The sequence below is a fragment of the Arvicanthis niloticus genome, chromosome 3, assembly GCF_011762505.2.
Source record: "Arvicanthis niloticus isolate mArvNil1 chromosome 3, mArvNil1.pat.X, whole genome shotgun sequence".
Lineage (NCBI taxonomy): Eukaryota > Metazoa > Chordata > Mammalia > Rodentia > Muridae > Arvicanthis > Arvicanthis niloticus.
Genome location: NC_047660.1, coordinates 22,318,729 through 22,345,749, shown reverse-complemented (window position 1 = coordinate 22,345,749; position 27,021 = coordinate 22,318,729). Strand labels below are relative to the sequence as shown.

Here is a 27,021-nt window from a genome sequence, read left to right as displayed (position 1 = left end):
AGAATGAAGTCTTATCAATTGTTCTGATTTTCATATATATGCCATGGTAGGCAGCTAAAAGCCACCTGCCTGCACAAAGTAAATGAATTTAATATAACAAAATAAAAAGCATAGGATTCCATCAAGTTATTCAGTAGGTAGCATCAGAGATTATATGAAAAGGCAAAAAAAAAAAAAATCAGAATAATTAACCAAAATGGAAAAGCAATCAACTCTTAGGTGACTAACATGCTTACTTCAAACGTTACTTGCCATAAAGTCATAGATGGTGTGCTATTAGCTAAAAGATAGAGAAACTGACTTGGGGCACATAACAGAGCTCCCAGTGATTGACCTTTGTAACATAGGCAAATTAGCTTTGAGGAAAGAACAGGACAGAGAAAACCAAGCTGAAGCTGAGCCTGAAGCATCCTCATGCTGGCAACCACTCACACTAGAAGAGGGCAATGTGCAAACTGTTTGAGAACAAAATTCATCACAATTACACCCAAGCAAAGAGCCTACAGTATTGAAGTACCTGGTAATAAGCCCTCTGGTGCAATAGTGGTATGAATGTTCTAGAAGTAACTAACCACTCCACTGAATTTAAGGCCCACACATAGGAGAGAATACCTACTTGACACTATAAAAATAATCAACCGCCAATGGTTATGGAAGTTGCAGGCCCTGTGGGGGAATCTACCACTGATGTTTTTCCAAATAGACATGTAACTAAACTGTTTTCTAAATAGTTATTTTTATGCATATAGACTAGTATACAGCTCCTCAGCCTTGGTCAGAGAAGCCTCTTTTGCACAACAGCCAAGGATAAAAACAAAGACTATAAGTGGTCAAAGTGTTGGTAATAAGTGAATGGACCCAAACAGTATGTCACCTCTTTCTAGGCCTGGAGAACATGGTGACAGAGATGGTGGGAGAACTGTGGGAGCAAAAAGTTGAGGAGGAGGAGGTAGGGCTCTGTCAGGCAGGGCCATGGCGATCGTGTACATACATGACTACCGCCAAAGGATGGGGAAGGGAGATGAGGTACTGCAGAGATGGAAGAGGGAAAGAGGAAACGAATGGGAGAAAACAGGGAAGGTTAAGGAGGAAGAAAAGAAAGAACAGGAGGTAAGAGGGGGACTAACTGGAAGTAAGTATAGGAGGCATATAAGCAGGTACTCAGGGATGCGTAAGATCAGAGACTGAGATATAGAGTTTTGTAGGTTTTTCAAATTAATTTTGAAAAATTACACTAAAAGTACATTTAAAAAATCTAAAGAGAGGCAATGCAGTGAAAAGAAGACTATCGTCTCAACAAATGATGCTTTAAAATGCCAACAATGAGTAAAGAGAGGAAGGGAAGGATGGAGGAGGAAAGGGGAGGGAGAGATGAAAGTGAAAACGAAGGAAGAGAAGGGAAAAAGGAAGGGGCAGGGAGAGAGGAGATGGAAGGAAGGAGAAGGACATGCAGAAGAGGGTTGGGAGGGATGAAAGGGAGAGATGGAGGCAGACAGGCCAGAGTGGAAGGGGGAGGAGAAAGGGAAAAGAGCATAAATGGAGATAGAATGTACGCCTTTCGCAAAAATTACCTTGATGTGGATCACAGACCCTGATGCTAATACAAACTCCCACGTGAACCCCCAAAACAAAACAAACAAACAAACAAAAAAAACAAATCTCAAGAATGTTATTATAATCCTGGAAGCAACAACTCTTCCATTTTCTTTGTTATTGTCCTTCTACCTCGCATGCTACCTGCATTCTTTCCATGTCTATCAAAGCAGTTACACAAAGCACTTATGCCCGCTTTTTTCAACTACAAAGATTTATTCCTTTGATTGGTAAAAGAAGGGTTTTCAAAAGTATTGATCTTGGAAAACATATGACTTAACTTGGCTAGGATGAACATCATATTCATCAAACAACACAGGTAATTATTTTATTCTTAAGGCAAGAATCGAAAGTTAATTTGCAATACCAGAATCTCTGAAAAAGTGAAGTTGGGGAAATCCAGAGATTGGTCAACTTAAGAAACAAAGGTTCTATGTCAGCTTAGACAGAGAGGAGAAGTGACAACAACTACATCTTGTACTCTAAAGAGATAAACTTCAGGGTTCCAATGATGACCTTGACAATCAAAACAGAGAAACTGTTCTTCCCAGTGCCTTCTGCTGAGGCTTTTATACTACCTCAGTCCATAGACTTAAAGCCATGCTGGAAGCCGGTTTCTCATCAAAAAGCATGAGAGACTTTTCTTTTATAATTAACAACCAATGCCTTCATCAGAGTGAGAAATAAGCTGTTCTTGAATAGTTAAGTAGGTCATGCAAGAGAACAGGAGAAATCGAGTCTCATGCTTAGCTTCAACACAAAAATCCTGAAGTATTTTCTTTCTTTGTCTATGAAAATTTAGACTCTGCTGGGCAACTGAATGGTCCAATTGCAGGTCAGGTGAACCTGTAGTTATTAGATGTTTCAGCTGTCTTTAGCTTCTATGACAGCTGAGAGGCAAGATGGGGCTGCATTCATCACCAATTTCAGAGGCATGTATTTCAGAGGCATGTAAGTCTTTACTCTAGAACCAAGAAAACAACAAATATGAAGCTACCATAAATTTCCCTTGAGAAAGTAAAATGTACCCACAGCTCCTCTACCCACTGTCAATGAGCTCCACCCTTCCCACACTGATATTTTTTGAGTGAACCACCTACATTTTAACTTCTCTGTTGGTGGTTTTTCAGCCCCAAAAGAACTTTCAGAAATAATACACAAATACTGTCATAAAAGAGAGATTAGATACATGTCTTGTTGTTGTAACTCTCGTGAAGCCTTGTGCAAGTCCCACAGTATTCTAGAGACTGATAAAAAACCAGTTACAGATGAAAATAACAACTCTGGACAGCAGTTAGAGCCTTTGAACTTCTCCTTTCCAGAATTTGACTGCATTATAGCGTAGAAAGGATGTCATCAGAATAAAAGCATAAACACTCCAGACTCTACAGGTAACGTGTGTGCATCTTTCTATGTTCAGTGTGATAATACCAATCTTCAAAAGTGTTCTACACTTGAAAGAACTAAATTTGTGTAAGAATTACCATATAAAGTATCCTAGTTTGGGGATTCCAGTGTTAGAAAATGTGAATCATACATGAATTCAGTTTAAAATTAATGTAATAGGGATGGAGAGGTGGCTCAGTGGTTAAGAGCACTGACTGCTCTGCCAGAGGTCCTGAGTTCAATTCCCAGCAACCACATGGTGGCTCTCAACCACCTGTAATGTGATTCGATGCCCTCTTCTAATGTGTGTCTGAAGACACCTGCAGTGTACTCATATAAATAAAAATGAATTAATTTTTTAATTAAAATTTTTTTAATTAATGTAATAATTATAGAAAATGAAAAAGGTAAACTCAAGAAGTATGCACACACAAACATGTATGCATGTTTTTCTCCTCCATCTATCACAGACATGTAGTAAATTATTAAATGAATAAATATATAAATATAACCTGGTATTCTTAATTCATCTAAATCACAGGTTAGATCAAATCATTTCTGGGGCAAGTGGTGGGATTCTGTGTTGTTAATGATGTGTTCTTTTCTCTTTTTTTGTTGGGGGTAGTGCTGACAGAGGGGACTTTGGGGTCTCTATGTAGCCCAGACCTGTCTCAAACTCTTTAGGAAGCCCATAATGGTCTCCATCTGTTGATCTTCTTACATGTACATTCTAGTGCTAGGATTACAGGTACACCTCTGTCCCTGCTAGGCAAGCTGTTTTCAACAGCCTTTCCTGCTTACGTGTTAAATCCCAAGTAAGAGTGCATCACCCTTGCATACAACCCCAGTCTTCCTCAAATGCCCCCTGTACCTTTGTACAAAATTCCTAGTTCTAACCAACAGCGCAACCCAAACTCCCAGGAAACCTCACCAAGATATAGGAGTTGTTATGTGAAGTAAGAAACCTTTGCCAGCCCAGTCTTGCTGTTGAGAACTACTGTAGGTCACCATTCTTGAGGCAGGCACACGTCAGCTTCAGAAGTGTTGCTGGGCTGACTTTTGCCCTTTCCATTTGCTCTGCCCTCTAGCATTAGTGCCGCCTGTTTCAGGGACTTCCAGCCAGAATGTCCCCAGCATATGCATCATCCGGCTATTTCCTGACGACCTTGATGTTACTGCTGTGGCTCTAATAGTCATTCATATTCTTGACAACAAACTTTTAATACCATTGTTGCTCATAACGTGACTCTAATCTTCACATCCTAAGAAGTACGTAATGTTGAGATTACCAGTATATTTCCATTGTGTATATACTCAACCTGCCTCTCCTCATTGTATGGCATGTTGTCTTACACTCTCAAGCACAACGTCCTGCATTCACACTGCATCTGCAGAGTCTCCAGCAGTGGTTCTCAATCTGTGTCTTTCAACACCTTAGGGGTCAAACAACCCTTTCACATATATGGGGCTCACATATAAGATATCCTGCATATCAGATATTTACATTATGATTCATAACAGCAAAATTACAGTGAAGAAGAAGCAATAAAAATAATTTTTATGGTTGGGGTCATTGCAGCATGAGAAACTGTAGTAAAGTGTCACATCATTAGGAAGGTTGAGAGCCACTGGTCTATGGCATCATAGGATAGAGGAGCAAGGTCCAAAGTCCACGGGATAGAATAATCTCCAAAACAAGAGATGTCAGTGTCTGACACAAGCACCAATAACTGAAAACAAAGAGACCTCTAAAATTTTTGTTTTTATGATGAATCAGGAGCATGTTGAACTAGGATTACGAAGATGGTATTCCAAGTCCAAGTAGTCACGGTCATGAAAAGATGCTCATTTAGGTGGCAGAAGAGTTCTTTCTGCCACAAGCTGGATCAAGGGCCAGGGCTCCAAGTCTTCAAGTAGGAACGAAAAGCTAGTGAAAAACAGCCAGGATCAAACAGGAAGGTCTAAGAGCTGCAATCTTCGGGTAGAAAAAGAGTGTAGAGAGGGAGCACTCAACCAACAGAAAGAAAAAGAATCAAGCAACGGAATCGGCCATTTAAGTAGACACCAATGATTTCTGCAGAGCTAAGCACGATCTGTACTCCCTTGGGTTCTTTTCCTGAACAGTTTCACAGCTCCCAGGTATAAAGAGCCTTTCTGCTAAGATGCAGCAGGTAGAAATGAAACAGAAGCCTTGTGTGTTCTCCCCTTGGGAAGATCAACCCAAGCCCTTGGGTGTGACACATTCATCTTGTCATTAAAATGTCACTCTCCAAGCTGAGGTAGGTAAGGATTCATCTAACAATGCCTAAAGATCTATGGAGCCTCTGTCATCAGCATATCAGGTCCTTATCTAAGGAATTGAAGGGCATTTGCTTATCTCTTGGCTCCCAGTTACTACCAAGGTTCTGAGACAGTAGACAATGAACTGTCCCTGTGTCCATTCTTCTTCCGTTTCCATACTGTGTAACTCACGTGGGTACTGCAGACTTAAGTCTGTCCTCAACACACACAACTGACAGTTACTTACATTTTAAATAGCCACTATTATGACAGAAAGATAAATCTTAACCAGGCAGTGGTGCCACACGCCTTTAATCCCAGGACTTTGTAGGCAGAGGTAGACTTAACTCTGTGAGTTCAAGGGTAGCCTGGTCTACAGGTGAGTTCTAGGACAGTCAGGGTTGTTACATAGAGAAACCAAGTTTTAAAAACAAAACATGAATGAATGAATGAATGAATGAATGAATGAATGAATAAAATCCCAAATTCTACTTATTCTCATGTTAGAATCTGTGTCACGAATCCCTGACTAACACTGAATTTTGTACCAGAACCAATTTCATATAAAAAGATCTTCAGTTTAAAGAGAAAAAAGGCTGATAGCATTTTCTAGAAATCTTGACAATATTCCCAATTTCAGGTCTATTCCAACCATCACTAAGCACTCAAGACTACAGTTTCTCTCTTCTAGAAATTAAGGGTCAAGTCTATATAAGACCTCTTAATAAAATAGGGAATAAAACAAAGTAGGATGACTCCTAGAAGTGGCATGACTTCTACTCAATGTTCCCTGCACTCCAGTTACTTTTGGAGCACATCTTTTGGAGACTCAGAGACCTTGAAAGTGATGTAGCCTACAGAACCAGATGAGGTCACTGAAGATAACCCACATCTATTGGCAATGCATCCATAGAGTGTCATGTATGCTTGAAACCATCGGCCTTTGAGGCCACCTCGCCAGCTGCTAGGCCTGCTGAAGTAGCAACCCCAAGAACAAAATAACAATTGTTCTTCAGATGCTGAGGCAGAGATGACGTGCAGAACTAGAAGATGAAATGATGGGTAGTCACAAGGTATTTCGATTTCAAATGGATGCAAGGAAAGACCCCCAGCAGCCCTTGGAATTCCTCTTCTTGAACCTGAGTGCACAATGGCCAGAGGACAAACAAAATGGCTTGCAGCAAGAGTATTTGAAGTGTCCATCTGTGGTTACCAATGCATATACAGCGTGAGGAAATGGCTTTCAACAAGGGTTGAGTACCAAACTCCAAGGGCTGGCCTTGTAACTACTGCCTTTTTACTTATTCGGATCCTAACAAGGTTATTTTATGAATTGATTCTGTAAAAATAAAGGTTTGAATGTGACCCAAACTCCCTCTCACTGACTGTGCATTCTATAGACATTCTGTCTGCTCTGAAGGGACAAATTTTTAAAGCTATGAAGAATCTTCTTCCTACTTTAATAATGCTTTTTTTTTTTTTTAATATCGTCTTTAGGGGAATAATCTTTGAGATCTGAAGGCTCTCACTAATCTGGATGAGGCCCTAGACCCCAAATACCTGTTATCTCTCAGAGACAGCTGCTGAGCCAAGGGTTAATGGAACTTCCCTCACAGGTCCTGAGTGATTTATAGGTTGTCTCAAGATAGATAACTGCTGTATCACCAAGAAACTTATAATAGTAGTCATTCACGAAACTAGAATTTGAATCTATCTTGTATGCAACAACATACGAAAAGAAAGAACACCGTCAGGCTAAAATGTCTGAGAAAATCTACAAAAGGCTCATTTACTATGAAAACTCAGAAACCAGAGTTATGGCTACCCAAGAGTAGAAGACAATCGGGACATTAAGATTTTTTTTTTTGTCTGCAAATTCCTTTAAATTTCACAAAAACACAAAATTAGGTATATTTTTATAAGGTGAAATGTGTATAGTATCAATGCTTTTATTGAGATGAGTCAAAATGATTTAAATCATTTTTTTCTCCAGTTAAAGAGATTCCCCTCCCCATTTCTCACTCCAAATCTACTACAACTGACACAAAACACTGTACATTTGTGAACATTAATGCAAAGAATAAATGGAATTTTCCCCCAAATTTCAAACACACATAGAAATGGTGACACATGAACTAGATACAGTGACCCATGCCTATAAGTTTAGCCATTGTGTGGCATGGGTAAGAAAAAGACCATGTCAGGTCCATTCCAGTTATAAGATTCCGTCTCCAAAATAAAAGTGATCTATACCTGCAGTCTCAATCATGGATGCCCTTTATGACCTGGTGTTGGAAGAACCAAGGTCCCTAAAACTTGAAGGTGCTAGTTGTTGAACATTCTACCGTGTTGGGGTACATGCTAGTGAGGAATGAAAATTCATACAGAAACAGGCTGCTAATGTTCAGATTGTAAAAGGAGGTTGCTGTACATCACTTCAGTGAGTTCAAAGTCATCCCAGTGGATCATTTCTGTGGAGGTGAGATAGAAAGAACCAGGAGGATGCCAAAAGTGATGCGGAGCCCAGTGGAGTTAGCTGAGAAAATAGAGAACGAGGCCCAAGGAATGTTGGCTACCTCAGAAGCTGTAAAAGAAATAACTTCCAGTAGGCAGTTTCCAGGAAAAAAAACAAAAAACAAAAAACCCTTGCTAGTGTCCTAACATAGCCTCATGAGACCATTTGGAGTTCTGACTACCATGATCCCAAGAGAATTGATTTGTGCTCTTTTTGTCTGTGGTCACACCATGCCTCAGAAAACAACTCTTAGAGTAAATCTGCTTTGGCATTAACTTGACTGCACATGCAGGTGAGGCAGCCTGCTGAAGGTTAGTAACTAACTGGCTTTCAGGAAATATATATATATATATATATATATATATATATATATATATATATATATAAAAGACTGGCTTCCACTAGGCTGGAAAGCGCACTGAAACACCGAATTAACACATAAGTTGAAGGGTTGTACCCAATGTTTGAGTTCACTGTTATCTGTGTTTTGTTACCAAAATGCTCTTTAAGGGAATAATAACATTCTTTGCTGGCATCAGCTTGTGTAAAGAAAATTGTTTAAGTTACCATCATTCTAGGGCTTAGGAGCCAGAGGGAGAAAGAGCTCAAGTTTGAAGCCTGCTTGGGCTGCACAGTGAGATTTTATCTAAAACTATATATTATGTATATGCATGTGATTGCCAAATAACAAATTCAATAAAAAAAATTGTCTCTATGACTGAAAACAGTGGATAACACTTGTGTTCACTATCATTGTACCACCTCCAAAACCACGATTTCCTCCCAGAGAAACCCAAGTGTATGTGCACCTTATCAACAGAGCTTACCATGTCTTCCTTGTCAGACTCTAACAAAAGCAGGACACCTGGATCACCCCCCTGCCACAATGTTCTTTAGTAAATCAGAAAACAAGATGCAAATAGTGGCCTGAATAGACAATTTTCTTAAAGTCAAACTGACTACAAAATAAAATAATAGACACCCACAACTTAGGATACTCAATTTTTAATTGTTTTTTGAGAATTTGAGACATGAGCACTGTATTTAAAATGACCATTTCCTTAATATTAGCAACTGTCTCAAGAAGTCTGAATGGCTCTCAACTTCTATTGCTGTTGCTTTAGTTTGTTTGACTATTTATCAACAATGGAATTCTCACTGTGCTCCCCAGGCTGTGTCTTTAACTCCAGTCTTAATTTTCTTCTAGTTTTGTACCCCCAACAGCTGAGATTCCCAATTTTTTTGTTCATTTAACTTTCAAGACTACTGGAAAGGCAGTATTACAATACAAATTCAAGAAGAAAAGAAAGAGAAAATAAAAAAGATTTGGGGAGTTGTCTCAGGACCTGAGGTTGATCGCTAGTATCTATGTAAACAAGTGGCATATAGGGACATACAGAAGCAATTCCTGCACTGGCTGGGATGTGGGGGGAGGGGCACAGGTGGATCCCTAGAGTTTGCTATGCAGTCCCTGTAGCTGAAATTACACAGCATCAGGTTCAGTGACAGGCCCTGCCTCCAATTAATTATTTAACTAATTAATTACTTGGAAAGCAATTGAAAAGTATATCTGTCACCAATATCTTGCTTTTACATGTACACACATATGCATGCATATACACGCTCCTACAACATGTATACATGCTCACACACAAAAGAAAGAATAATTCCACTTTTTCCTGAAATCACAGAAAGATATAAACTGATTGTCTAGACATAACTGTAGGCAATCTGAAATGCGCCTGAGAGCCAATATACACCTCCTCAGACCTTGAAAAAAAAACACAAACTCCTAAAAATACAAGTCAGAGCTATGAAAGGGCTATGTAGTGACTCTGCAATGAGAAGAAATGTCGTCATGATGAGATGAACACAGAGCAGGATCTCAGAAAACAGATAAAGCGGTGTGAAAGCCATAAACACACAGACATTTCAGAGGGTCCTGACAATCCACCAAGAGGTCAGCCTATTCACTCCACTGGAAACCTTATCTCAAGGGCTTTGCTTTCCAGAGACTTTGGAAACGACATCTTCACTTAGATCACACTTTCTGTTACCAAGTGAAATCGAAGATTTGAACGATTCAGTCCCAACCGCAAACATCACTACCCTTTCTCTCTCTGTACACTGACAAGTATTGTTTTGTACCAATGTGTGAAAATTATAGGAAAAGCACTATCTATAAATCAATAATATCAAAATCAAGAAAGACAGAAAAGCAAGGTCAAAGAAGAACAGACATCGCAGGGAGAATTGTCCAAGCCAATGATGAGAAATGGAGACAAATAACTTCCTCGTGTACGCACCTGAATGCACACAAGACAAAGGATCTTCTTACAAAGTTCAAGGAATTGATGTGTAAACTCAGGAAGAAGTACACAGGTCCAAACAAAAGGGAAGATAATTCAAAGATATGAAAGCAATCTGACAAAGCCGGGAAACGGTACAGAAATGAAAAGACACTTAGGGAAAAAAAAAAAAAAAAACCCACCAAGTTAAGTACTTGATTGAAAAACAGAGAGAAAAAAAAAGTGTGCTTGTTGGGTAAGTGCATAAAGAGAATGAATGGACGGATATGGCAATACCAGTATAACAGCATGGAGAAGTGCTAGACTGTCTCACACGGCCAAGGACAGAGGTTGGAGAAACCATCAACTATAAATAAAACTAGATTCATAGCTTTGTCTTTAATGGCTTTTCTATTGTTTTTTGTTTGGTTTCTTTCCTTCAGAATTCTTTATGGGATCATATATGTCCCAGGCTAGCCTCAAACATGTGTTGCTTTGAATTTCTGTGTTTTGCTTTGTTTTTGTCTCTAGCTCGGCAGTGCTGAGAAGCCAGGCAAATGCCATGTTTGTTTCATGGAGTGCAAGGTCAAACTCAGGACTGATACATGCTAACTTCACACTGAAAAATAAATCTTGAAAAAAAATACATAGATCAACTGGTACTAATTCCACTTCACCGAAGAGATCATTGAAATTCACAAAGGAGAAATCCAAGATCATGTGAGAGAGTGGAAGAGCCATAACTTGCCTTTTTCTGATTCTACAGAGACAGACCAGGTAGCTACCCTGAAGGGAGTCAGCACAGCCCAAGCTCAGGGGGACTGATTCATTCTCACTTCCCATGGCTTTCTGAGCATCTGGAGCTACTGAGTTCAAGATGGAAGAAAATGTGGATTCCACCATCCTTTGTCGTGTTTGAAGATCAAACCTGGGCACATGATGAGAAGGATACTTACTAGCCATGATGCGCATTTCCATCCTGAGAAGCAAACTCTTTGGTAAGCCCTGAGAGTGGAATGACTAGCTACTGTCATCTTGATATCCACATGCTATGACTCTACAGTACTCAGTGCTGATACTGGGTAATTTAAACAGCTGTAGGTCACTTGAAGACATTTCAACTTCAACTATGATAAGCTAGAATAATATATATGCAAGTATGTAATTTAAACATCTGCTCTAAGCCAGATGCTGAGAAGCACCAAGTAAACACCACATCTTGAGAATTCAAAGAGACTAGGAGTCACATCCCACAGAAGTCACCATGCTCATTGTGGGGACAACTACAGAACCACATTCATGAGTAAACACCAGTCTGGTAACAGTATTTGTGAGAGGACATAGTGGATGATTGGAAGCTTTTGAAATTTTGTTTGATGTTTTCTACTGACTCGTGGTAGAGGCAAGGACTCAAGTGCAATGAAGTTGCATATAGAAAAGGGTTTAATGGGGATATATATTTTTAATGAGAAGGCAGATGTAAAACCATCCTGAAAGTGTGATTCCTGGACACAACAGACACTGTACAAATCCCAGGCAGGCTATTTGCATTTTAGAACTGATGCCGAGAGGCACAGCATGATATTCTCTGGCTCTTGGCAAGGCTTTATCACCACTGGCGAGCTGGAAGTGTACAAAAGTACTAGAGGAGCCATATTCAAATCCCTTTTCAATTATGCACATGGCAGAAGGCAGAAATACTTCTTCAAGTGATATTTTTTTTTTAAAAAATTAGTCTTAACATTGGCCTTGTCAATACATTTAATATAAAATAAAATAAAATAAAATAAAATAAAATAAAATAAAATAAAATTGTCCATGAATCACATGTTGTTAAAGTGGTCATGGCTTTCAAGTGAGAGTAAGAGCAAGTGTCAATGTGCTTTCTATCCACAGGGAAACAATGACTAAAAATATGGCTGAAAATCATTATTAAAAATACACCAAAAAATACAGCTGAGAATGATTTTGAACTCTGCTCTTCCAGCCTCCCTATCCTGACTGCTGGATTATAGGGCTGGGCCATCCCACCCAGTTTCTGGAGTAGTAAATCAAACTCAGAACCTCATGCATCATAACTGAGCACTCTACCAAGAGCTTTATGCCCAGACAAAATATGTAAAAATGAAAAAAATAAAATAAAATAAAAATCTCACTGTTCCTTCCCTCCACAAAGACTTTAGAACTTATGACTAACAAGTAACAAGGTGTGGTCCTTTGGCAAGGCTCTCCTCCAGCATATCACAGTCAGTCCTCCTCACTCCACCCTCAGGGCTAGCACTGACAGTGTGACTGGCTCTGTCACCATCCTCAGTTGACAACATAAAATTAGAAACAGAACAAGGACACTGCCAAAAGTTACACATCCACAAAGCTAACCCTGATCCATTCAAAACACACCAAAACGGAGGGGGAGGAGAAAGAGGAAGAAGAGGAGGAAGAAGGGGGAGGGGGAGGGGAAGGCAAAGGGGACATCAAAGATGAAGAGAAAGAGTAGTAAGGGACATAGCCATGTAAAGTGAAGTAACAAAACAAATTTTCTAGCTTTATCCCACTAGTCTCAAGGAATAATTTTTGACATTAGCATGGAAAAAGTATTATTAATGATGTGCTAGACTCAACTCATCACCAGCTCATAAAAGGCAACTGTTAAATTTTAAGGAATCTTGTAACCCAGCTGGTAAATTACTCAGGCCAACCACATTGGGAGTATTTACAGAATGAAAATTGGGAGAAAAAATGAAAAAAAGGAAAGAAAAAAATATAAGGCCACACCTCTTTCCTTTCTCAGAGAGCCAGTTGACTAGAATGTCAGAAAACACATGGGCACTGGTATTCACCAGCAAGCAAATGGGCTCACAGCAGTAAGAGTGAAGATATGAAGAACCATACAGTCAGTTTTCCCCATAAATTTTTTGGCTACCATCACTGACTTCTTAACTCCTCTCTGAAATCTTTGCAGACACAACAGTAGAAAGAAAGACAAAACTTAACAGTGAGGAAGGAAGAAAGCCAATCTAAAGGGTAATATCTAATATGGAAAATCATTTCTACAAACCTGGGAGAAAGGCTGGCAGAGCAAGACACCCTGTGATATAAATTTCTGTGTAAAGAATAAACGCACTGGGAGAAGAGCAATGAATTGTGGGTATTATGCGGCCACTTTAAGAGCTATGCACCATAAAGCTCTGTGCTGGCTCTGCAGATTCTTTAAAACTGTAGAAAATAAAGATTATTTAATATACTCTAATTTTCTTATTATTACTGGAGTCTTTATAACTAGTGGGAAGTACCAGAAAAACTCATATAACTACTACAAACAAAATAATACTAAGCGTTAGACTACCACTGAAACTCACAGATTTTGATCTTCTTCCAATTAGGTTACATCTATATTTGGGAAATCAAAGGTATCTATGTCTTTGTCCATAGTGACGGATGAGGCTTATCGTACACATATAGGAGCTTTTGCATATTAAATAAAATTTGGCTCATTTTTTTCCCTTAGTGATCTGTCATTTTTTAATGTCTTTCATTTTTGATGTTCATCTAAAATTTGACTCTTAAAATGCAAATTTAATAGCTGGAGATTTAGTTCAATTGCTACGCAGTTGGCCTGGCATGCCATGAAGCTTTGAGTTCAAAGCCAAGCACCAAATAAACTCTATACAGTGGCATACTTCTGTAACCTCAGCACCAGGGAGATGCAGGATGCCAAAGTAAAAGTTACGCTCAGTGTGTGAGGCCAGCCTATGACACATGAAACATAGCACACACTAAATAAATAAATAAAGAAAGAAAGAAAGAAAGAAAAAAAGAAAGAAAGAAAGAAAGAAAGTCTGGAAAGTAATGACAGTACACTTGCATAAAGAGCAAAAGACATATTCTAGTTATAAATATCTGCATGTTTAAAGAGACAGAAATGCTTTACAATTACACTTTACATATGGTCACTGTTAGACTGAATGACTGCTGTCTCATTCAGGCAAAGAAATGCTCTAGTGACTGCCTGGTGTCCCACTCAGCAGAGTAGTGACACTTCTGGTGCAGTCACAATGAGTAACCAACCTTTATTGTTTTCCTCTTCATATGGATATTCATTCACCCATTTGTTTCTAGAGTCACATTGATCCTGCAAGGGAAACATACCAAAAGCTATTGTAAGAGTAAGTTCTATAGGACAACACTCATTATTGGGAAAGGGGGGAAAATCCACCTGAAGAAGACAGCAATGGAGGAAGCCGTGACACTCTGACAATCCCCTCGGCAAGAGAGAATAAAATCCTAGATGAAGATGAAGAAAAGGGATACAGCACAGGGAGGGAGCAAAGAGCTAAGGCTGGGTTAGGTGTGAATTCACTGTATGTGAAGAATTCACGGATATTTAAGCTGGGGCCTCAAGTTCATTATTCATAGTAACTTAAAGAATTTTAAAGAATTGGTATTTTTTGTTGTTGTTGTTGATAAAAAAAATCACTTTCCCTTTCTAAGTGACACACATGTAGAGAATAATTAATATGGCTGAACCAGGAATCTCCCTATAAGCCAGTAATCAAATCTCTTTGAAACATTAAATTAAAACATGTCACTTCTTTTAAATCATAGAAACAAGACTTTTACATTTACATAGTTGGCATAACATCGTCAGTCCCTAGGCCACCTAGACTTCTGGAAACACAGTAACTCCCTGGCCTGGAGAACGCTGAGCACAACGGGCCACCTGGCCCACTTGCTTCTCTTAGACCTTTTTCTATTGGTTCATCACGATCGAATAACCTACGTCAGAATTTCCATTTCATGAGACAAATTTTTTTTGGCATTCAGCAGAGCCAGCTTATTAGCCACAGCCTTTTCTGGGTTGGGAATTACACCCAAAAGAGAACACGCCTTGGAATTGACAGTACCCAGGCTACACCAATGCCTCTGAGCTGTGGCAATAGCCTCTTTCCATGTGTGCCCTTGTACATCCACAGAATGAAAACCTTCTTGGTACTAAAGCCCCTGGTGAAGTGCTATACAGCCTACGAGCTCTATGGTCTTAAGATGTGGTGCCATCTGGCTTGCATTTCCCCGTCCCATCTCTTATTGTGTCTCAAGACACACCCCTAACATGACCTGCAATATACTATACTACTAAAAAGGCTACTTTAAAAAAAGTAACATAATATGTTAACATTAATGAAAACCTAGAAATATTCTCATGCAATTCAGAATAAATTGCTACCTTACATTACAAAAACATACTCTACTATCTCTTAAAATACAGAGAAAGTCATCAATTACATGATTCATCAAGCACGTCTTATCCATTGTAGCCTCCAAAGTACACTTACTGCAATCAGCTCTAACTTCTTAAGAGAATGGGCAAGATTTTTCAATGCTGATTACAATCTTGTAAATTTCAAGACATGACTGTATCTTTTTCACATTTTAATACACGTTCACACCTATACACTGCCAGATCCACACATGGACTCAATCAACTACTGATCAAAAATACTTGATCAAAAAACCTGTATCTGTGCTTAGTGTTCACATGCATATGCTTTTTCCTGTTATTTCACCTAACAATGTAGAACAGTGACATTGTATTAGGTATTGCAAGTGACCTATTAGCTGTTATGACCAAATGACCAAATGGGTGACAGAGTACACAGGAAGATAGTCACACAGGTCATACCTAAATACAGTGTTATGACAGGAACTTGGGCATCCTTTAACTCTGGCATATATAAAGAGATCTAGAAGTAAACTTTCTGGATATCACAAGGCAGCTATAACATAAAAATTTTTTGAGTGATTTTAAACACATCAGTGTTTCGTATAAAATAGTTAATACTTCATTGGATCAGTACATCCATCATTATTCAGTCCCCAATTTTGTCTTTTTTTAAAAAAAACAACAACAACAACAAAAAAAAAACACCAATGTGATGGTTTGTATATGCTTGGACCAGGGAGTGGCACTATTAGGAGGTGTGTTCTTATTGGAGTAGGTGTGTCACTGTAGATGTGGGTTTTAAGACCCTCATCCTAGAGACCTAGAAGTCAGTCTTCCACTAGCAGCCTTCAGATGAAGAGGTTGAACTTTCAGCTCTGCCTGCACCATGCCTGCCTGGATGTTGACATCTTTCCACCTTGGTGATAATGGACTAAACCTCTGAAACTATAAGCCAGCCCCAATTCGGTGTTGTCCTTAAGAGTTGCCTTGGTCAAGGTGTCTATTCACAGCAGTAAAACCCTGACTAAGACAACCAATAACACTAAAACATCCTATATGTAAGTTTTCTATGAACCAAGACTCCTGGTAGCCTGAATGATACTTTTGGGTAAGAGGTCAAGATGCATCCCCACCCTCACCCCACCCAGGACAGACATGGGACTTTAGTAAGGAAGGGAAACTGTCAAGGGGACCTCAACCACCATGCTGTCCTCATGGTGCACCAATGATTTCATCCCTGCCAATTTGAATTTCTGCAAGAAGAAGGCAGTGCTGCCACAGCACCCCACTGATCCCAGGGTACCCAATGGAGGACCTAGAGTACTTTAGACCAATGAATGCATATAAAGTGAATGAAGGAAGCTAACACTAAAAACTAAAAGAAAAATCATATAAAGGAACTTTCTATGTTTATTATGCAGATATGCTACTCGAGTAATTTAGGTCTTAATTACATAGTCTATACAATCAATCTGTAGACTTAAACATTAAACTATATTAAGTATACATAATAGTGATGGCTTATACATAATAGTGATGGTTTAGTTGAGCACACAACCTACCTTTAGATCCACTTGCCCATAATGAAACTTATGGACTTGTATTTTGTATCCAACAAAACAATTTAGATGATCCTAGGGTTCCTTGGAATCTGACATTTTTGTCCCAAGTTGCAATGTGCAAATCTTTATGGTTTAATCTTACCAGCTACCCTCACAGACAATGCAATTTATATGTGAACCCTCAGATGTTACAAAGCTGGAGAGAGCCTCATTTTTAAGATGACATGAATTTTTGCTTTTCCCCAATTCAAACTCCTAAGAGATTGTTCACGATCCAGCTGTGCCTGGGAACCTTCGAGACGTATCTAAATAGCACAAGCGAGTGTAAGAAAATGAAGACTCATGTAGGGCTATGAAGATGGTTCTCTGATCTAAGAGCCATCTTCCACTGGCAGCCTGTCCTTCAAAAACCCATCCAGGATCAGGGAGGTCCAATTTGCTTTTCCACAGAGGCAGGAAGGATGATAATAATTTTGAGGTCTCCCATGCCAACCCTAACGAAAAAAACGTTTACATAGCAATCTATAAAAACTTAAGTACCATACACATAAGAATTGGCACTCCTTAATCAGTGGCTGAAATATTTAACAACAACAACAAAAATGAACAAAATTCTGTTCAATGGAGTCCCTCCCCATCCATGTGACAGAGCAGCTGAGCCTCAGATTTTACTCATGCTGAGGGGCCTTTATGCGATTTCTCAACTCCCCTTAAAAACCAAAGCATGATATGAAATAGAAAAAAAAAAGTGGAATGTTTCCAGCAACTGTTAATCTCTCGTCAATTTCTGAATTAAATTTACTTATCACTGCCAAATAAATTTCTGAAATAATCTAATAAGTTGTCTCTAAGTAGAGACATTCTGAGTACCAGTGGCCACATCACAAAAAGACAACGACAAGCCCGACTTGTGATAGAGATCTCATTTCCCTAGTTGGCTATAACTACCATCTATGTCTTCCTTTCAGAAGTTGTACTATAGCCGACTTTTAAAGTGCAAATCTCGTGCTAGACAATGGGCTACAGATAATTTATAATGTACCATTCACTGGTGTTTGTACCAAGGACATAGACTTTTGATTTGTGTTTCTCTGGCAGTAAGTGGCAGAATCCACTCAAACAAAGCACCCTTAGCTGAATGACATGAAATATATTAGTGCACATGGTGGTTTGTGGCATTTTGCTCTGTTGAAGTTTACAGAAACCTGTGAGAATGTTCTCATTTTATAGTACTGAGTAAAGTCTTCAGTAGAATGACCAGTTAACATGGCATACACACACACACACACACATGTATATGTATACGTATATGTATATGTATATGTATATGTATATGTATACGTATACGTATATGTATATGTATACGTATATGTATATGTATACGTATACGTATACGTATATGTATATGTATACGTATATGTATATGTATATTTTGCATACTGAGAATCACATAAATCCTCCACAGAATCTTCTCTGGTTGTGCAGTAGCTCACCAGGAGCAGTAATAATACCGAGCTGAAAATGAAGTCAAGTGCAGAAATAGACATTTAGAATCATCAACTTAAGCCAGCACTCTTTCCCTAAGTCACAGAAGAAACTAAGTGTTCGATGGCTGTAAGTGTCAAACGGTTCAGTGTCCACGTGTCTGATGTATGGCTAACACACATCCTTCTGGCTTTATTTTAAAAGTGAATGTAAATTAAAAAGAAGAAGGAAACCAAATAAAAAACAAGAAACAGACAGACAAAAAAAAAAAAAAAAAAAAAAACTCTTGCGCTGAAGAGATGACTCAGTGCTTACAAGAGCTTGCTACTCTTCACAGAGGACCCAAGTTCAGTCCCTAGAACTTAAGTTGAGTAGGTCAAACCAGCTGTACCATAAGCTCCAGAAGGATCTGATGCCTCTGGACGCCTTCTTGGGACACCTATACACATGTGTGCATACTCCTCGAATTGGTGTGTGTCCTTTAAAGTGGTGAAAATAAATCTTTAGAGAGATTTTTAAAGCTTCATCACATACCACTGTGGTGCTTACTCACTTGCCGGGTTTCTAAGAATGTTCTATATTGTCATTAGACAAAGGACAGCAAAGGATGTGTTGCCCTTCTCAGAAATACAAACATGAGGACATAGAAAGATCGTGGAAAGAATTTTAGATTTGATCTCAATGAAAATGGTGCGGGCTGGAACCAGAAATAAAATGTGTTTTAAGAGCGGGAGAAGCAGGAGAAAGGACAGCTGTGTCCACTTTCTTTAGTAGTTACAAAAACCAGAGAAGCCTCCCTCCGGTCATGCATTTCCCCTTCTCTCTCTCTCTCTCTCTCTCTCTCTCTCTCTCTCTCTCTCTCTCTCTCTCTCTCTCTCTCTCTCTCTCTCTCCCTCTCTCTCTCTCTCTCTCTCTCTGTGTCTCTCTATGTCTCTCTATGTCTGTCTATCTCTTTCTGTCTCTCTGTCTCTCTGTGTCTATCTCTTTCTGTCTCTCTGTGTGTGTCTATCTCTTTCTGTCTATAACTCTTTCTCTGTGTTTGTGTGTGTGTATGTGTGTGTCTGTCTCTCTGTGTGTGTCTGTCTATCTCTTTCTGCCTCTCTGTCTCTGTCTCTCTCTCTCTCAATTTCCACACATGATCATCCATTAGCATTCAAAGACTTAACACAATGAACCACAGAAATAACCTTGGCTATAACAGAAAGGCATATTTTCCACAAATAAAGCATTAATTTGGAATACCTTCCAGGGTCCAGACAGATGTTTCTCTACCCTTCCAGGTTGTTCCCTCTCCATCACAGCTCAACCCTCTATTAGGTTCTCAACCTTTAAAAGTTACAGCTTAGCACATTTAAGCACTTCAGGACCAACTGTCCACTTGTTGTTATGTCTCCTGGAAGTCCTTTTATGTCTGTTCAAACTGAGACAGAGAAACACATTTTGGATGTGTTTATAGACATCTGACAACTCAGGGCATTTCACTCTCTGCTCAAAGGTAATTTAGTTGTTCTGTTTCAGGCAAATTGAATTCTGGTGCTGTTACAGCAAGCCCATTTGGAATTCAGTTTTTGAGACAGCGGTTTATAAATGACTCTTTCATTTCTTGTGGTTCTGCGTTTTCCAGTACTGATGAAAAGAAATCAAGTAATAAAGATTTATATACATATTCCATTCAGTTACCATAATTTTAACAGCTGAAGAGGGAACCTGACAGGCAGGTTTTGTGCATGTAAATCTGAGATACTGTAGAACAGGTCCCAGTTTGTTCTTTAAGTATTAAAGTTTCTACTGTGTAAGCTGAGTTTTTATTATTTAAATTTATTTCTGTTTCATCTGTCACAGTGAATTTCCTGGAAACTAAAAATATTAGGAGCTTAATGTAAATATTTCTGGAGAGAAATGCAAATCTAAGTGGTATGTTTTAGAGCTATTTTGACTTAAAGGAATGCTCGATAAAAAGTAGGATCCTTGTTGCTAAGTGACAAGTGACACCTACTGTTTCTCCTCTGAACTCCTGAACATCAGAGCACAGTATCACATACTACCAAAAAAAGACAAGTAGATTTCCAAGGCAAAAGTGATGTTCTCTGTAGACAAGCAAATTAGTGTTCTAGTATGTTAAGCCCAGGTCACAGGTGACCAGCAAATCTGCCCCTGTGAAGAAAGATGTCTTCAAAATAGGAACAAACAGGACCAGAACTCCCTGCTGAGTATATGTGCTAACACTCAAAGAGAAATAAAAGTAGGGGGACATATTTTCTAATTATCCACCTACATTATAATATTCTGTCTATGTGTTTTACACACACTCACACATACATACATACATACACACACGCACGCATGCATGAATGCATGCACACGCACACACGCATGCTCAAAGTTCCAAACCTTCTCTTGCTCATTGAACAATCCAATTGCAATATAGAAATTGTAAGAACTCTATTAGATTTAGAATTTCCGATTCTCATAGGCATACTCTATATGAGAAGAGCTAGGTGGCCTCATGAAAAGGGTCCAGGTATGATAGCAGAACAGAGAGCATCATCATAAAATACTTCTGAGGAATATGATGAGTTGTTTTCCATCTATATGGCCCCCCCTTTTCTTGTATTTAAAGAGATATAATAGGCTTACACAACAATCCTCACTCCATGAACCACAGAGTGTATTTTGATTTAGTTTATTGTAAACTGAAAAACAGCTTGTCTGTAATGTGTAGATAAGACAGAATAGTTCATATTTAATATTCTATAAATGGAAGTTGCATCTTTATTGCCAATAGTTGTTATCAAGTACACGAACTCAGTCTTCACTTAACTTTCCTGAGAACTAGCTGCTGAGTCACATTACAAAAACTTCCTGAATGTGACTTTCAACCATGACTATGATTGTTTCCTACAAACTCAGGGGATGCTGAGGAAGAAGGATGTCACCCTACATACTTATGTGGTGTTCATAATTCAATCTCTAAGGCAATTCAGACATTCAATAGCTAATAGTATGAGGAGAAATGAGATTCAAAGGTCATTAATAACCCATATTCGATAATGACCCCCTTGGAATTGTAACTGCATATATATTGATTGAGAATATAAACAATACAAAAAGCAAGTTTGTAAACTCCCTTTTGCTATTTCTAGTTTTATTTCCCTAAAATTATGCTTCTGTGTAAGAAGACTTAGCTATGTTAAAAAAAATGAGACTAATACAGAAAGACAAGCACATATTAAGAAGTGAGGTGTCTCTGAAAAGGCAGCTGGAGCAGGCGTTAGGAGCAAGGTTGACTTGTGAAAGACCACTTTCCAAGGGCAGAGCTGAAGCCAGAGCACAGGGACACAGTCTGCTGTCTCCATCATCCATAAATTCGATCTACTGTACCACATCATTTAGTGAGCCCAGAAAACAAACAGACCCCCCCCCAAAAGAAAATCACCACAGCCAATGAATTAAGCACTTCCTCTGACATATACTGCGCTCAATATAATGGTCTGAAAAGTAATTGAGGCCATGCTTCTGTTCAAGGATAATTGCCATTTTATCAGTGAACTGCACAGTCCAAACTCTGATTTGTGTTGCCAAGGCCTGACGGGATGAATATATTTGGCCCTTGTGCATCTAATTCATGTGATGTAGGCTGTGACAAAATGAAAGCATGTGGCATTTACCCTGGTATATAAGAACATGAGTGTTACCACATGTGTTAATACATTTTGCATCCCCCCCAAACTGAACAATACAATCATTGGCCACACACAGGCCTGCACTGAAGGGTTAAGGATACTGGCACCCCTCTCTTAATCCTCCCTCCCTCCATCCTCTCTATTTCATCTCTCTCTCTCTAGTTCATTTCTTTATCTCATCTCTCTCACCTTTCTGTCTCTGTCTCTGTCTCATCTCCCTCTCCCCCTTCCCTCCCCCTCTTCCCCTCCCCCTCTCCATCTCCATCTCCCTCTTCCTCTCCCCCTCTCTCCCTCTATTCTTCTCTGTCTCTCCCTCTCTCCCTCTCCCTCTCCCTCTCTCCCTTTCCCTCTCTCCCTTTCCCTCCCTCTCTCTCTCTCCCTCTCCTCCCTCTCTCCCTCTCCCTCTCCCTCTCCCTCTCCCTCTCCCTCTCCCTCTCCCTCTCCCCCTCTCCCCCTCTCCCCCTCCCCCTCTCCCTCCCCCTCCCCCTCTCCCTCTCCATCTCCCTCTCTCAGGATGTACTATAGGTATATGCAGAAGGTAGTAAAACCTTTGGAGTCTTCGGAAGACTGGTGAAGGTAAGGTAAGGGAAGAATAGGGCTCCCAGCCATGACTGCAATCTCTATGGTACCTTCCAACACATACATCATTAAAATATGGTTGTAAGATTTTGCTATCACTGAAAAGCAAAATTACAAAGGCTAATTAAAAGAGTCATAAGCACACGACGCATGCCTTTTACAAAATGCTTAGTCCCTAAGAAATATAGCATAAGGTTTCCATACGAATCCACTTCAGTAGGTGGTGTCAGAACACAGCTACAAACAGAAGCAGGTGAAAGCTCAAACTTTTATACAATAAGCATCTACAGCATCCAAAGTGAATAACTCCCCTTACTCAGTATGCAGCATGCAAACGTGGGCTTCCCTGACTGCTGCTTCATATGCTTTATCTGCAACACTGAACAAGACGAAGTCCACGCAAATGCATAGTAAACACTTTGCTTACTGAATACAATTTTTCTGGCCCATCACAATGACTGATTAAAATATGTTGCTCTTATCCACTTTTGAATTCATTCGTGTGAAATTAAACAAATATTTATCAAATTGTGGAGAAACATTCCATCAAACTGAAAGGCCTGAGTAGAAAAACAAATGGCACATGTTTAATTACAGTTGACATTTAAATGAAACTGGCATTCTTAAATTATTTAACAATAATGATAAATTATCAGATGCAGTATTTTTTTAAATGTGTGTATATTTAACCTCTGCACCCAAGGAAGTCTAAACAAAGCCAATTTTAAGAAGCAATTTAATAGATGGATGAAAAGGCTTAATATATGTTGTTGTATGATTTGGATATAGTGATACAGAAATGGGAAGATTTGGTGTTTACAGTGAATTTCTCTTGGGATGCTCATGTCTTAGGGGCTGAACACCATCATTCCAGTGTGTGCAGCTAGACACCATCATCTCTGTCCTAAGTAGCTCATAATCTTGTCCTTGATAGAAAGTTATCACAATAGAAACACAGCCAATTAATCCACTGTCAGATGCATTGTTTCACTCTGCACTTATCTCTCATGGCAACACATACCACAAAATCAAAATATATTTGAGAAGGTGAAACAATTTACTAAAGTTTATTCTTGTATATAAGGACCAAAGAAGGACGCCCATACAAGCTGAAAAGTAGTGAAATTAGAGAGTGCACTCAAATATGTCCTAGCAGCTTACCCAGAGCAGGAGATAAAAGGCCCTCTATCAGCCGTCTAAATTGGTTGGTAAGTGCACTGCTATTCTTTTATCTATGAATCACCTATAGGGCAGGAATGGTCCTAGTTTCATTTCTTGGCTGTGATCAAATATCCTGACAAAGAACAACTTAGGGTTGAAAGGGCTTAACAAACTTACAGAGTGCCCAGTTACAGTTCATAGGGTAGAGAGTCGAAGCAGAGGCTCAAAGCTAGCCAGTCATATAACCTCCACAGAGAAAAGCAAATGCATTCATGCTTGCTTGCTTGGTCCTTTAAGTTTAGTAATCTCTGCCTAGAGAATGGTGCTACCCATAGTGGACTGGGTACCCCGTATCAATAAACACTCAAGGCAATCCCTTATAGGCACATCCAAGGGGCAATTTGATCTAGACAATCTTCAATTAATATGCTCTTTCCAGGAAATTCTAGGTTTTACCATGTTAATAGTTAAAATTAGCCACCACAGCAATATAGGACATGACGAATGGTGTGTTTTAACACCTAGCTTAAAGAAGCTTATTATCAGTGAAAATGAGCCAAATACAGATAAGTAAAAGTTATTATATTTACCATTTTTAATGACTTTCATATATTTAATACTATATTGATTTACACATGTCCTTTATTTTAGTGGTGCATAAAACACACCTATTCTGTTGAATTAAAATGTATATTCATATTTTACAGGAGAAATAACCAGTTCTTTTCAATATTCAGCTATATCAAAATGCCACATTTAAAAATGTCATGGAAATCTTCAGAGAAAGAACAGAATATGAGAAGGAAAGGAAACTAGAAGGGCTTCAAAAAGGAAGATAATCAAAGGCAAACGGTGAACAGATGGCACTTAAGGCCAAGGGCACAGGCTATGTAGAAGCAGATTTGGTCTGATCTTGAGAACACACACACATCAATTAATTCACAAAGAATATACTAGTACACCCACACTCACACATATATAAAAATGACCAACCTATGAGCTAATGTTTATAGTGTTCATCCTATCCCACCAAAAGAGGAACTCTAATACAGGAAGAATTTGTTTCAAACAAATAAAAAAAAATTCTGGTCTGACCCTTGCTGTATTGAGCATACTATTGTCTTATATAGAATTTATGTAACATATGCTAAATACATCAAAAGCCTTATGAACACTGACTTAAATTTTTGATTCTTCGGTTGCATATTAATCTTGATATTTCTAACATCTCTGATCATCAGATAAAAATCTTCTGTTTTACAGCTCAAATATACATCAATTAAAATATGCCCTCAGACAGTGCGTAAGCTTATGTACTTAGACAGCCAAGCCCTGATGACAAACTCTGATCAGAGATAAGTATCCAAAGATGTATAAGTTACTGAAGTTTATCTTAAAAGTTTTCTAGACTACAATAAAGTGATTTTGAAAATTAAGTGTCAGGCAGGGAATGTCAAACGAATCTTTTTAAAAGCAATCTCAAATACTGCCCAAAAAGACTCCTCAGACCTAGAGAGTGTGCGCTTCCATTTCCCCATCATCTGAGGCAATGTGCATGGAGCTTACAGACGCTGTGGAAGCTGGGAGAAGGCAGGCACAGTGAGACAAGTCTCCTGGGCTTTCACTCATCTGTGCAAACTGGAAAGCTTGATCTGAGGTAGAAAATGAAGCAGCAATGAGTGGGTTAGGAAATGAGACAACAAGGTCAAATCTTCACTGGTTTTAAGACATAAAAACATTAGTTCTAAGATTTTTTTTTAAACACGGCTGTGTAAATAGAGCCTGTAATTCTTAGTTTCAGATAATTACAGAAACTCAAAGTTTTCTGCTGGGATTTGGGTTTGGTTTGACTGTGTATGCCTATGCTGCCGTATCAGAAGCATGGTCCTTAGTGCACTGATGCTGGGAAGCAGGAGAATCTTTAATAGAGGAACTGAGTCTTCCTGTACAGTGAATGAGTCATGGGAAGCTGTTGTTGGAAGAGATTAGTTTCCTAGAGAGAAACTGTTACAAATGAGCCAGGTTGTCTATTCCTGCTCTAATGATGTTTCCAGCTGTGCCTTGTGATCTCATCATTCTGTCCCTTGTGATGTAGCCAGTGGCACTCCCGCACAGGTAAATAGATGACAAAACCATAGTCTTTAACCTCCTAAATTGAGCTGAATGGGATACTTTTTTACAAATTAGCTAGCCCAGGATGTTCTATAATAGCAACAGAAAATGAAGACAAATTCTCAAAGCATAGATACAATGAATTCTTAAGGAGATATAAATGGTAATTATCCCAAATAGATTGTTGTGCAGATGTCATCAAATTATCAATATGTAACATTATGTTGATTTGAAAGAAAAAAATATGCAATCCCCAACTGAGAGTTTAAAAATCTACTTAAACACAAATAAAACTGAAACCCTAAAGGGCAAGATTAGACTTACAGATAGGTAACATGTAGGTTATTTTCTAAACTAATCTTTAAGAAATTATCACAACTGAAATAACCTGCTGAGAAATTTTTCCTTTTAAGTACAGGATCATAGGAAAAAAAAAAAACACTGGGTTTTTCAAGATTTCTGTAAATACAGCTAAATACAATATCTGGAAACACTAGACAGAAAAGCTATTAGCTATAGAACTCAATTCAAAGTGTTCACTGATAGAAATGTCCTCAAATCTGAGCAGCAGAAGCACATTTAGTGGGCATCCACCAGGTGCCAGAACATGCTACAAATTCAGCTGCAAATTAACTCCCATTACTTGCAATGTGTAAAGAGGTAGAATTAACATTCTCAGTTACATTACAGATGTGGAAGTGCAGAGAAGTAACTGCCTTAATAAATGACAGTACCTAACAACTGTAAGTACTGTCCCAAGACAATTCTGATGGATACATTAAGAACAACATCTTCAGAGGACACACAACAATAAGACATCTTTAAAATATCCATAAAGCAAGCCAATCTCAATATAGTATGTACTCTCCTTTCAATAAACCTGAAGAGACTATTCCTGGGTTAAACAATTTTAGTAAAAACAATTTCCAGTAAAAACAAAACCATGTTGAAAATATGAAATCGTTTAAATTTCATTCAATATTAGGTAAAGTCTGACACCTTGAAAGCTACTTATGTAATAAGGAGTTAATGCTTTCCTTAAATCACTGGGTATGTGTTTACAGATCTTCATGATATTGTATATTTTTGTGTATAAATTTTTATGCAAAAAAATTTATGAATTTAATGAAAATCTCCCTCTACCCGGCATCAGATG

General features: G+C 38.7%; 1 protein-coding gene across 33 annotated transcripts in view; it reads right to left on the bottom strand.

Annotated features, from left to right (window-relative positions):
- The window catches only part of Klf12 (KLF transcription factor 12), a 401,439-nt gene that overhangs the window by 263,728 nt on the left and 110,690 nt on the right, over positions 1-27,021 (bottom strand). For 25 of the 33 annotated variants that reach the window (XM_076930666.1, XM_076930661.1, XM_076930662.1 and 22 more), the window contains one exon: positions 14,131-14,194. The exons of the other annotated variants lie outside the window; for them this stretch is intronic. In XM_076930666.1, the coding sequence (XP_076786781.1) occupies positions 14,131-14,163 (33 nt within the window). In that variant the 5' untranslated portion in view covers positions 14,164-14,194. The remainder of the gene's footprint in view (positions 1-14,130; positions 14,195-27,021) is intronic. 33 annotated transcript variants of the gene reach the window in all.